At 36.1% G+C, this 13,181-nt stretch overlaps 2 protein-coding genes across 5 annotated transcripts; one reads left to right on the forward strand and one right to left on the reverse strand.

Annotated features, from left to right (window-relative positions):
* Positions 1–548: 548 nt before the first annotated feature.
* Positions 549–5,688, reverse strand: LOC110841156 (ankyrin repeat domain-containing protein 16). Of its 3 annotated transcripts, none has more exons than XM_087355878.1 (5): positions 5,651–5,688; positions 2,952–3,076; positions 1,987–2,250; positions 985–1,374; positions 549–783 (listed from the first exon to the last, which is right to left on the reverse strand). In XM_087355878.1, exons 1-5 carry the CDS (start codon positions 5,671–5,673, stop codon positions 698–700), a joined length of 888 nt encoding a protein of 295 aa, XP_087212004.1. In that variant the 5' UTR covers positions 5,674–5,688; the 3' UTR covers positions 549–697. The 3 variants fall into 3 exon arrangements, with proteins under 3 accessions (XP_087212004.1, XP_087212002.1, XP_087212003.1); XM_087355876.1 differs by lacking the exon at positions 5,651–5,688 and adding an exon at positions 3,599–4,047; XM_087355877.1 differs by lacking the exon at positions 5,651–5,688 and adding an exon at positions 3,348–3,574.
* On the forward strand, positions 5,685–12,754 carry LOC110836387 (F-box/LRR-repeat protein 5). 2 transcript variants are annotated; one of them, XM_022077517.2, is made up of 7 exons: positions 5,685–5,886; positions 7,011–7,208; positions 7,547–7,693; positions 7,907–8,405; positions 9,225–9,447; positions 10,276–10,443; positions 11,169–12,754. In XM_022077517.2, exons 1-7 carry the CDS (start codon positions 5,800–5,802, stop codon positions 11,773–11,775), a joined length of 1,929 nt encoding a protein of 642 aa, XP_021933209.1. In that variant the 5' UTR covers positions 5,685–5,799; the 3' UTR covers positions 11,776–12,754. The 2 variants fall into 2 exon arrangements, with proteins under 2 accessions (XP_021933209.1, XP_021933210.1); XM_022077518.2 differs by lacking the exon at positions 5,685–5,886 and adding an exon at positions 6,046–6,138.
* The last annotated feature ends 427 nt before the right edge of the window (positions 12,755–13,181 follow it).

The raw sequence follows: 13,181 nt of genomic DNA on the forward strand, positions 1-13,181 counted from the left end.
ATCTGTATGAAATCTCTGGAATCTTTTGACATGGTGTGGAGTGTTCCCAATCACTGGTGAAAGACGTTTGGTGAGGTGCTTGGCCAGTCAACAAGAGGGTGGGCCCCGAACATACGTCCATCTTTGCATTCTGGGTAACCACATAATATCAGGAGCAGGGGGCAATTACCACACCTGCAAAGCCGCTCTTTCTACGAGCTGTACAGCATGATGTCAACCTTTGGTGTGATGTCCAGTTGATGGGGCTTGTAGGGTATTCTTACAACTGTACCGCTGCTCTTATTTGCTCTTATGCTCACAAGTCAGCAGTGTGCAATATCTACAAGTTGAATGTGATGACATCTCAATCATCAGACAAAAACCCCTGAAGTTTCTTCTGTGACAGTCTCATGGAAAAAACATGTGTATCAGCCCCCCTGCTAGCTAAAGTGCCGTGCAGTTTGTGGATGATGTTACCCTATTGAAAGTGTGACAGAAACCTCATTAGTGACTGGAAGTGTGTCAAGCCACACATGTCAATCGCAATGATAATCTCTAAACTGCAGTAATTATAGAGAGACTTTAATTTATTTTCATTATCTCAGCACAGTATAATTCATATCAATAATATGCAGTGACATTTTGAATGTGTGAAGTAGTATGAAACATTACAAGATCCCCTGTATATTATTTCTTAGAAACGGCATAGCAGAACAAATTACGCCTCATTCTTATGCAGTTCGCTCTTACGAAGAAGAATCAGGATGTCCTGCCTTTTAGGTCCAGGACACAACACCTCTTGGGCTGAAAAAGAAGGCAAATATCTATTTTTGCTGTCTTGTTTTCAATACTACTACACCTCCAAAGATAAGTGATTTATAATTGATCAGAATATTTTTTTAACAAATCTGAACCATTTCATCACACCATATTAAATGAAGGCTTGAAGCAAACAACTTTGTACGTACTGCACAATGTGAACAGAAAACTTTCAAATGTACGTACCTTGACGTCCATGAGTATCCTTCAGCGTGGGATCTGAACCATTCAGTAACAGCATCCTTACTGCATCAAGTTGTCCTGAACTGGCCGCACAATGAAGTGGCGTGAATTTTGATTTCTTAGTTGCCAAATTTACATCCATGTTTAGGTCTTCAATGAGCAGTTGCATCACCTTACAACTTCCAGCCTGAGCTGCGACATGCAGACATGTCAGTCCCATGTTATCAGATTCACTGACAGAAGCACCACTCTTCAACAGCAGCATTACAACAGCATCATGGTTTCCTCGACAAGAATCGATCAGAGGAGTGACTCCACACCAGTCACAAACTGACACAACAGAGCTGTTGTACTTGAGCAGAAGACTGACAATACTACAGTGACCATGAAGTGCTGAAACGAGATACATATCTGTACATTTTTCTCCCATTTGACTATGAGAATTTGTACATCCTCTTCAGATGCAAAATATGAACCAAATTAATTTTAATCTTAAAAAAAAAATCCGAGGCTTAACAGCTCCAGAGAGCCAAAGCCGACTAGCTTGACTGCTGGCCTCATGTTCACATGCCTAAGCAGAGGTGAACGATGATCCAACGAGATACAGGGTGACGTGCGGCCAGCACGACGAACCCCCAGCCATTGCTAGCTTTCCTGACCGGATTACGTTACTTATTGTAGCTCCCCAATTTCCTCACGATGCTGGGTTGGCACCGGTCCCATACACTGGTCGAAAGCTCATGAGAAAATTTCTTCTCCCCCCGAGACTCGAACCAGCGCGCATTCTGTATCGCCGGTCCGAAGCATGATGCCTCAGACAGCTTGGGACAATTTTAATCTTAAGGAAATAATAATTATGGACATGGGATGTTGGTTGGTACCAAGGCCCACAAAAAACCCAGTAACTGGTCCAATGCTTATTAGCAATAACACGCATGTGCACTGTAAACAACACTTTCATTATAAAACTGAAGAAATGGGTAAAATGAACTGTGCAGCACTTACATGCAGTGTGAATGGGATATCGACCATTGTTGGAGCGCATGTTGGCCATGTTTGGAAAACGTTCAAGCAAGAGTGTTACAATACCACAGTGGCCAATTTTACAAGCAATATGGAGTGCAGTCCAACCATCCTTATTCATAATATATGGGTTTGCTTCATGATTAAGTAATACATGAACAGTCTTCAGTGCAATGGACCCTAATTTGGTGCTAGCAAGCATCAAAGGCGTCCAGTCACTTCTCTTCATCTGATTTATATCTGCTCCTAGCAATACAGAATATGAAAATACAATTATCAGAAAGTCTAGTATCAAATCTTGAATGTACATCCATGTGTTAATCCTAAGAATATTAACCATAAATGAACACAGGTAGTAAGTATTTTTAAACTCATTCTCAGACATTTAATAAATTCTTCAATAATTGTCACTGATAACCTTAGTTTAATATGAACAACTAATCAGTATGCTAGTCAGGCACACTCTGAGAGCTGTTACTGTAAATTTAAGCCTCTGCCGGACTACACGGCGCAGCAACCTGGAAGACAGCCATCATCAAAACCTCAAACTCAAAAAGCTCATGTTCTGCTAAGTTTCACACATGTTTTAGTAAAAAATCACATAGTACAGCAGTTCCCAAACTTTATTTATTCACAGGCTATTTAATGATGTTGACTCAACTGCAGATGTTATAGAGTATGCAATAATATGAGAAAACAAATTATTAGAAGCAGTGAAGTGCAAATGATAAGACATGTAATGGTCATGATCCATGTTATGGATTCTTCCTCAAAGGACTAGGTAAAACCACAACCAGAACATGACCCTTGTTGACATGTTACCACTCAACTAACCAGCTCACTCTTACTGTAATATATATGAATAAAATTTAGAATTAAGATAAAGTCACTCACTGCTGGAAAGAACAACTGAGACTTGAGGTTTGTGTTCTGAAAGTCAGACCTACCATGCTGTAACAGGTATTGTACTGTTCCATGAAAGCAGTTCTGTGCTGCTTCATGAAGGGCCGTCTTCCCAAGGTTATTGCACACATTTATGAAACACTGTCCTTCACATCTCTCAATCAAGTACCTGAAAAACACAGCATAGAACATTATGGTAAAAGTATAAATATCCTAAGGGTTTCATGTAATTCATAGTCAATTATAAAGTATGATTTCTCATATTAAATTGATTATCACAACAGCTTTCCAAGCTGAATGGCTTACTGTCACATATAAACTTATTCCACACTTATCCAATGAAGTTAGGAAAAGCTAAACCTAAGTCTGAATCTCAGTTTGGCTACTTAAATATTTCTCTCTCGAAGATGTCATTATGAATATTTTCAGAAAGTCTGTACCTCCAGTACTTCACCTGTAAAATACCGTCACAAAACTCTAATAATGCCATCTGACTAACTTATGGATCCATGGAATGTAATAAAGATGTATGTATTTCACAGTTACTTCTATTCACTGAAAACATTCTTAAATGGCTTTGTATCATCAGATATTGGATATTACAACAACAAAAGCGTAGTATAATGGAACAGTAATTTATTTTAAACCTAAATTCGTCAATAACTGTACATTTACAAAACAAGAATTTCACCTCACAATTTCTAGGTTACCATGGCGAGCTGCGACATGAAGTGGTGTATCTCCCAGTTTCGATGTACAGTCTATCCAATGGTTCTCTTTAATCAAATCATTGTGTATCGCATTCCGCAGCCCGATCACGTCTCCATTCAGACTATATGCAAATATTTTATCGGCAAGACATTTATTTTCTGGCATTACAAAACTCGTGTACACTAACTGAACTAACCTCAACGCCTATCGTATTTATCTAACGGTTCGTACCACAAATATAAATAATGCAAAACCCGTTAGCTATCTACATTATACTACTCTACCATCTGTCATAGATATAAATTTGACGTCGACGAAGATTGAGCGGTAGTTCAATTGGCTAAAGAAACATACAAGAATTTACCGATTTGTCCTGAAAGGGACAGAGATGGTCCCTGAAGCGTCGGTTTCGTCTTTCAATGATTTGACGCGGCTGATCGCCCGAGATTTCGTTGAATATACAAGATTGTTCCACCTACCACAGCTGATTCTGGACTTTTCTCAAAACACGTTAGAAATCATTATTAATTTTCTTTGTGAACCCACAACAGAATCTATTTGTGGCAACATTAATATCAATTATCTTGCTGGAAATTACCACAAACAATGTCTAAACTCTCTATCAGCATCTTTCAATCTCCCATCAACAGTTCATTTCCCCATATGAATTCAAAATTACTCCAGTATCGCCACTGAAAATTTTTTTGTAGACAGTTCCAGAAAAGAACATATTTCTATTAAATTCACAATGCATTTCTGTTATAAAAATAATATAGAATTTATCTCCAATTATCATAACTACAGGTAATGAATCAGGCTCATAAATGATGAGACTTAAAGAATTTATAATAAAATAATTATAAAATGCATGTTAGTAGAATATCTTGTAATATTTCTAAAGCATTTGCTTTTGTTAATCATGAATTATTACAGATGTAAACATGATCTCTATGTGCCAAATGCTAACCTTACTAAATATGAAAAAGGAGTGTACTATATAGGTATCAAGTTATTTAATAATCTTCCACCAACAATTAAAAGTCTAAATTATGATATAAAGGTATTCAAACCTGCATTGAAAGATCACCTCTTCACTCACTCTTTCTATTCTGTAGATGATTTCATCTCTGCTGAAAATTTTTAAACTTTATGTATACCTATAATCTCTATATATACTAAGTTTTGTATTTCTATTTAAAATTCTGAGGTTTATGTATAGTAATCTGTAAAATTATTTTTCATTCGTGTATTGCAGAATCTGAAGTTTATGTACATTGATATGTGAAATACGTTCTTGTACTTGTGTCAAAAGTTATGAAGTTCTTAAGTTTATGTATAATGTACAAAATGACATGTTCTACATCCTGTGGTTTAGTCCTAAGATGGATCTATGGAATTTAAATAAACTCTACTCTACTGTAAATTACTGCCATAACTATGTAATTTATATTTATATTAGAAACAAGTATTGTATTTGTGCTGACATGTTCTACATCCTTTGCTAGGCTCAACAAGCTAGACCAGTGGTCAGGTTTGTGAATGTCAGAAAGACACTAGTATTTATAACATCATCCCCATTATAGATGTGTACCTAGGTGAGATATAATGTTGACTTCTGGTTGGGCAATAATATGCTGTGTATAGCATGTATACATATGCAAATAGAAACCATACAATATTTTGGACAGCAAGCAGTTACAAGATGACTTCCAGTCTTTGTATCAAAGACCAGCTTGCTATATGATATAAACACACATCCAAGTCAATTCTTTCTTATGGAGATTGTAATGTGAATTGGGACCATGTGTGACTGAAGGGTACATTATGTTTGATTCATGATGGGTCCTTGTCTTCATGAAATAGCATAACAACAGGATATCTCTACATTCATGTTTTTATATAGTTGTAATATACCATTATTTGATGTATTAATGTTGGCTATTGTCCATTTATTAAAAAACTTGTTACTCGAATTCAAAGCGTGTAGGTGTCACTAGAAGTCGTGATCATCAGAGAGTAACACCTAACTTACGTTTTGGATATTATTTTTCTCATAGCGTTTCTTCTCTGATACGCCTACCTGAGACACCTATATGCTTTGAATCTCTCGAACTATTGAAAACAAATACAAATCGACAACCGAAACATAAGTAATGGTTTGAAGTTCTGGACCCTGTAAAAATGGCGAAAGTGATCCCAGAGGAAGTAAATGTCTTTTACATACCACATTTACGTATGAAACAACTTGTTAAACGGTATTCAGAAGAGGTAAATTTTGGCAGGATGTCTTCTCTAACTGTTTCTCTTGTAAAGTCATGGCATTTCCTCTGAAACAAATAGGAATACGATATATATACTGAAGTCATTGGAGTGTCTCAGAATTTACAAGTATTTTCTTTACATGCTTATATTAATGTACAATACAATTTTAAGTACGTCTGCTGCGACGTCGTGCTGTGGAGTACAATTTAATGTTCATTATTACCGTCTTTACACAGCAAACTATGTCGTCATGCCGTGGTATGTGATTCAATACGTTTTCTGGTTCATAGTCCCATCTTCAGGTCTTCGTTTATTCACGTTCACATAACACTATGTTGAGTACCTTGGACAGAGTTTAGTCTAAAAAAAATTGTTATTGATTATAGTAATATAAAAAAACTATAATTGCAGTGTTTCATTATTTCAAAATGATAAATATTAAGACTATGTACGGTAATAAAATTATTCCTATTGGGTGTTTATAACTAAAAGTAGTTGTGTATGGCCACAGCAAAAGTCTATATGAAGATAAGAACAATTCAGAGCCATTACAATTACCAGTACACAGTACACAGTTAGGAATTAAAATGCACCATAAACTGTTTTGTTATACCACAGTCAGCATTTCCCTGGAGTAACTGAGGAAAACCACAAAGAACCTCAGTCAGGATAGCCAGTATCCAGACCCAAAATTTAAGCCTGTACCTGCAAAATATGAATTACTAATTACTTGGCTGTGTCATTTGGTAATACTTTATCTTCCTTCTTCTCTGAAATGATAACATATGTACTGAAAGCATTTGAACATATATCCACATGAATAATTTAATGGATGAACTTACTGGATATTTGCAAAATGTTTATGTAATGGAATAGTTTATCTTGATGTCCTTTTAGTCACATCATTGAAGTCAGGTTTGGCTAGGCATGAAGCACATGTGAAGAAACTTATAAGAACATGCACAGTTGTGGTGGGAAATCCTCATGATAAGACCAGATTACAGATGTGAGGATGATATTGACATTTATTTTAGGACTGTATAATGTTTTGTGGATTGAAGTGTGTAGGCCAAGCTTCCAGTACTTTAGTGACTACAAATAAAATGGAAATAAACATATTGTTATTTCAGATACAAAGGACTGATTTCACAAGCAGTGTAGCCCTCCAGTCATTACTTCGACACCTACACGATACATTTGTTGAGGTTAAGTGTCATGAAGATATTGAAGACAACATCATACTGGAAAAACTACAAAAACGGCTGAAGTCACATCGCGTGGATAATGTGACTGTTTGTGATTGTCATTCAAACAGCCAAATTGGTCAGGTAAGTTGAACTGTTCTGATGTGTGTGTGTGTGTGTGTGCCCTTTCAGAAGATGATTCATGTGTTTATATCATTACATGTCATTAAATGTCTGCCATGGTGATGTAATACTTGTACTTGTGTCTGCACAGATCAAAAATGAAGTTTTACTATTAATGAACTTGGTATAAAGAAGTCAGAGGTTTAGTTACCAAATGTGATAGTTTTATTACTTGAATCTGTAAACAGTATCTGTATTAAGACATGAAACTTTAACATTTATGTACATTTGGCCATGTAAGTATTTTCATTATCATGTTTCTCACCGGCTATATTGACTCTGGTTATGTCATCACTTAGATGATGGCTCTGATTGATGATGGAATAGCTGTGAGAAGCAGGTCTTCAGAGGATTCCATGGCTTTCGGTATGAGATTACAGCAGGCGCTAAATGACTTCACTTCTACCTTTTTGCCACATATGGAACAAGAAGAGGAGATTTTTCAGGTAGTTCAACTCATATAAATGATGCTGTTGTAATTCTGATTCCTTTATCACAAAAATTCTTTATTTCTAGCGAGAGCTACTCAGAGATTACCATTTCATTCAGTGCTTTCATTATCCTTAAAGCAAAGCATAGTACTTTTACTGCTGTCCTTTAAATCATATAGGAAGACCTTGTACAGCGGAGTTTGTTGCATATTTATTTCTTTGTTGCAGCCTCTCTTGGTAAAACACTTTGAATACAGTGAACTGCAGAGTATTCAGCAGCTTGTGATAGTGAAGCATTGTGCACTTACTAATAATGTAATCTATGAGACATTACATACAGGCTTGTATTCAGAAGATGATGAGCTGTGGGTGATGGAAAAGCAGTCAGGAGACGGTAAAAGAATGGCGTATTATGAGTGCATCAGGAATGAATTGAACAGTGCAGTAAGCCAGCATGCTGTTTTTGAACACTTGCAGTCTTTTATGGGTAATAGCATTTACACAGGACATGGCAGTCCAGATGAAGAGACTGCTAGTGTAGTGATGACCCAGGACTGCACAGGGGGGCCCACATTCATGGACATACCTGACCTAGCAGTAACAAAAATTTTCTCATACCTGGACCCTCCTGATCTTGGACGTTGCGCTCAGGTGTGCTGGGAATGGAACAATCTAGTATACCAGCCTTGCCTGTGGAGGAGGGTGTGCCCCACTCAGTGGGCTGTGGGTGAGTCTTGTAGCATCAAACCCTGCATCTGCTTACTTCATGGTGAAAACTTATGGCTGACAAGAAACCATCCCTCATCTACTGATCCTTACATGTGACCACTTTGTGAAATACTTCCTTAAAAATTCTGCAATTATTTCTTGTTTCCTTGTCTGAACTGCATATGAAGCCTCTTCATGAAACTACACTGTCAACTCGATATGAGCTGAATAACTGTAACTTTAATTGTGTAGCATTCTTCATTCCTTGCATAATTTATCCTGGGTACAGAAATAAAAGCTGGTCACAGTGGCTGTATGGTCTGAGGCATGGGCCTTGTGCCTTTGGACACTGGAACTGTGGGAGGTAACCATCTAAAAGTGTTCCAGTCTGGAAGACCACAGTCAGCACCTTCAGTGCTGTGAGAACCTCAGATCTCTGATAAGGATATGTTCATGTCTTATCATTAAGATACACATAATTAATAAATCTGTTAAATACTTTAATTTTTTACAGATTTATTAATTGCATTTATGAAAAGATTAAAAGCAGATTAAATTTTAGATATGCAAGTAGATAATATTAATAATACTTGGATATAACAGAATAGTTAAGTCTCCGTGACAAAAGGTCTCTAAATTATAAACATTTCAATGTTTATGAGCCTTCCATATAACGGAATACTGTCACCTTGAGTGTTCTTGTTGGGTTTCATCTGCAACAAATACTGTTTGTGTTGGCCTACTACAACTTGTGCAAGTGTGAACATGATTATTATGATAGTTTCTGACAGGGTTTCCAAATCCGCCTGAATGATCTGAGTTGGTGTCATATCTACAGGTCTGTGGCGGTATGAGAAGAACTGGAATGCTGAGCAACACAGGATTTCAGTACTACATGGTCGCAGACAAAATGACTATTCAGTGCAAGGAATTATCCTGCATGATTTGCCATATTTTGGTTTGGGAATTGTAGAGCCAGACGATTCAGTGTTGTTAGATATTCCACATGCATATACAGACCTGGTTAATAGGTTCCAGTCTGAATTCAGGATAATTTCTGGGTGCGTGAGTAACTCTTGTAGTTGTTTTTCCATAGGTGTGATATAAAACAATTGCTTCTAATCCATTATTAATATTTGAAAAATTAAGGTTAGGTTTATAGAATATGAGAGAAGAGAATGGCAACTGCATTAAATCTGTATTTAGCCTTTGGCTTGACAGAAATTAGCAATGAAAAGACTTTCTTTTGTATGTCTGTATCATACTACTAGCATGATAACTGATGAGTTAGATTGTAGTTTATTAACTTGATGTATGCACAGTTTTGTGAGGTGAGAACAACACTAGTGCCTGTTATAGGATCCTGAAATTATGTTTGGTAATAGATTATTTAACTTTAAATTTGGCATTGATATTTAATGGACCATCTGAGCTAGTAATATGAAGTTTTGCATGAATGTAGATTATTTCAAATTATGTATGAGATTTTGTCTATAAATGAAGCACAACAATGCTGCTAAACTCTGAGGTTATGTTAGAGAATTTCAGGTGGGTAGAATTTGTACTTAAGTAATAAGTTCACCCCACCCCCCAAAAGGAACAATAACACTCAGATTGCAAGCAATAAGGAAATTCTGACCCAAGCAGAATTCAGTCTTGTGTCCCTTTATGTATAATCCCAGCACAATGAACCATGAACTTAATTGTACTTAAATATTTATTATATGATAACAGGGTATTTAAACCCCTGTACTGCGGAGTTGCCAGTCTGGGGTTAATGATTTAGAGGTATGCTCATGTTATGAAAATTTTAATGAACATTATTGTTGTAACTTTTATTTTATTCATTATTTTCTGTTTGTTTGTTTTTTGTTGTTTTTTCTTTCCAGGTTATTGAGGTTTGTCCTTTGGCGTGTGGGGTCAGGTGTCAAAGAGCTCAACCTTGGTGCATCTTGTGTTTTAAACGATATGATTCTGAATCTGTTTATGCTCCAGTGTCCGAATATTGTTTGTCTGGATGTTAGCTACACAGCACTCTCCTTCAAGGCATTCCATGGGTAAGAATTGTAAAGTACTAGGCTTTAACATATTTGAATGCATGAAAAATGCTCTGAAATTATTCTTTCACTACACATATATTTTCTAGTGTGTGTAAACAATGGAGTTTCCTTTATTAATGCAGTATGTGGAATCCATTACAGATGAACTCTCTTCAGTAAGTGTTGTACCCTAAAAATACGCACAAATAATATTGCTCTTATAACCTGTCTGTAAACTTTATGGTCTTTTCCCCAAATAATTCTGTCCTGAGCTCTAAGTCATTTGTATTTTAGAATGAGGTAAGTATTTCTCTGGAGTTATGTATATCAAATATGGTTCCTATATGTATTGTTAATAATATTAATTTATCACTAATTTTAATTGGCCATTCTTCTTATTTCTTGAAGGCCAATGTAATATTTAGATGTCTTCTGTTCATTTAGTATTTATTATCAAATGCAAATTCATGTATAAGAAATTGGAACCTCTGTGTTAAAGAGCTCTTTTATTGATGGCCATAATCAAGGCCTCCATGCAGGTCCGAGGTATCACAGAATTATTGTTAACCTCTTTAATTAGGGTACTGCCGTTAGACTTGGGCCTTTTAGTCACCCAGGTCTGGGCTGTCCTAGACTTAGGTTACTACCAAACCAGTTCAGTAGTGATGTAGATGGTTTTTCATTTTCTGTTTGGTTCACTATTCTCATTGGTTTATGATTTGATGCCGTGTTGTTTTTCGTAGCCTGAAGGGGAATGGTAGCTGCAGGCTCCTGACCACAGTAAGCTTCTCAGGATGTGAGAATTTGGAAGACTCAGCAATCATATCCCTAACAAAATGCTGGGAAAATGAGCCAGAGGAATTTAATGATGAATTAATAGACAGAGACATGCAAAGAAACTTGTCTTCTGTTTTAGTCTTGTCAACACTCTTGACTGAGAAGGAACTTTTGAAGTCACTAATTGGCATTTCTGATAGAAGAATGCAGTCAGGCACTGGAAGAGATGATGAAATGCTTGTGTCTATACCGTACATTGAGTGCAGAAAAAAGGCCAGGGTGTCAGGGCTGCATTCCTTGATTCTTTCAGGCTGCCACAAGCTTACTGATAAGAGTCTCGAAGAATTAATTAAATCAAGTACGTTCACACAAAAGCTCAGATTACTGGACATGAGCGGCTGTTTCCGATTCACAGCACGCATGCTAAATAACCTAGTAAATAAATGTCCTATCCTCAGCCCCGAATATCTCTTTTATTGTGACCATATAACAGGTGGTCCCTACAGCAATGAAGCAAATGGTTGCAACAATCTTCAGAGTGCAAAACGAGCATGCTGCATACCACCTGAGTGAGTGGTTACCAATATGGCAGAGGAACCTTCCAGATCCATCTTTAGGGTTTATGTTACTGGGAATTACAGTATTAATCCAATGAAGTATTTAAACTGTTACACTGAAAACACACTGCAGTTAATCCAGAATAAAATTAAAAATAAATATATATTATTCTTCTAAATTTGCTTCCAATAAAGGAAACTGCTGCTGCTAAAATAATGCTATAATGATGATAATGATATAAAAACAGTAACAAAAGTAATGTGATTTAAAAGAGCATAACTGAAGGTAAAATTATGAAACGGGGATTTATGTTGTGTCCCCAAAATCCTTTCGGGTTACTTGAATTTGAAAATCGCTGTGTAAAACTGAATACTGAATCAAACTTATTGTGGGAAACAATATGGCTGTGACATTTGAGTGTGAAAGAGAAGTGGGAGATATTCTTATGTAACATGCATTTGAATATATAGCTTAGTTTAAAAAATTTAAAGATAAGGAAAGAACATTTTATTTTAGGTAGCTGATATGTGCTTTATATGAATAAAATGACTAGGATGGTCAGTTTAAAGTTGCTACTATGAAATAAAGAGAATATATTTAAAGGAGCTACAATTACAGAGATTCATTTATTAAAATTTGTATTCTGTTGGCTAAGTGGAATATATTGTTTTAATGTGAGACTGCAACTGCTTGTGGTGTAAGACTGATTTAATGCTCATTATCTTATGCATTTGTGGAGACAAAATGTTCAACAGTCAAAGTAAAATTCCTTGTAAAGGGAAGTAGATGATACATTCTGAGAAATTTAAGTTTTGTGTGTACAAATTACACGTTTCATTCTTAAATTTTTGAGAGCTGAAGTAAAAGTAAGATGTAATTTAATCTTAACCATGTTCAAACAGACAAGATTTTTAAAAAGTTGTGCAGTTCCCTTGAATGTTCTCTGTTAAAAAATGGGAGTTTTAATTTTAATAATAAAATCTTTAGAAAGTTATGTTTCAACAATTTCACCCATCCAACAGCTTCAGTGCTTACATGAGGGCATGGTGTCAAAACATTGTGTCTACTACTACTACTATCCTACTGTCCTTGTCACATGAATTACCAAGAACATAGAATTGCTATAGGATTGTGCTGTTTTATTCATTCCTTTTGAGATGTGATCACAGGTGCTGTTCTCTTATAACAGAAGACACTGAAATTAAAATTTAATATACTCATGGTGGGTCTTCATGAGTGAGGTCTGTATAGTTCTTGAGTCACTCATTCATTAATTAAGTTCTAAAGGATTCTGACAATGGTGAATCACACCTAAAATTATTTTCTATCTGGACTGTTCAGTCATCTTTGTTTAAAGGAAGAACCACAACATTTTGGAAACTGGCTCTGTTTCTGTCTTCAGGTGAATGGAAGATACCTAC

This window comes from Zootermopsis nevadensis, unplaced genomic scaffold, assembly GCF_977971745.1.
Source record: "Zootermopsis nevadensis isolate Lab colony 2312 unplaced genomic scaffold, Znev_1.0 Znev_ptg000025l, whole genome shotgun sequence".
Taxonomy (NCBI): domain Eukaryota; kingdom Metazoa; phylum Arthropoda; class Insecta; order Blattodea; family Termopsidae; genus Zootermopsis; species Zootermopsis nevadensis.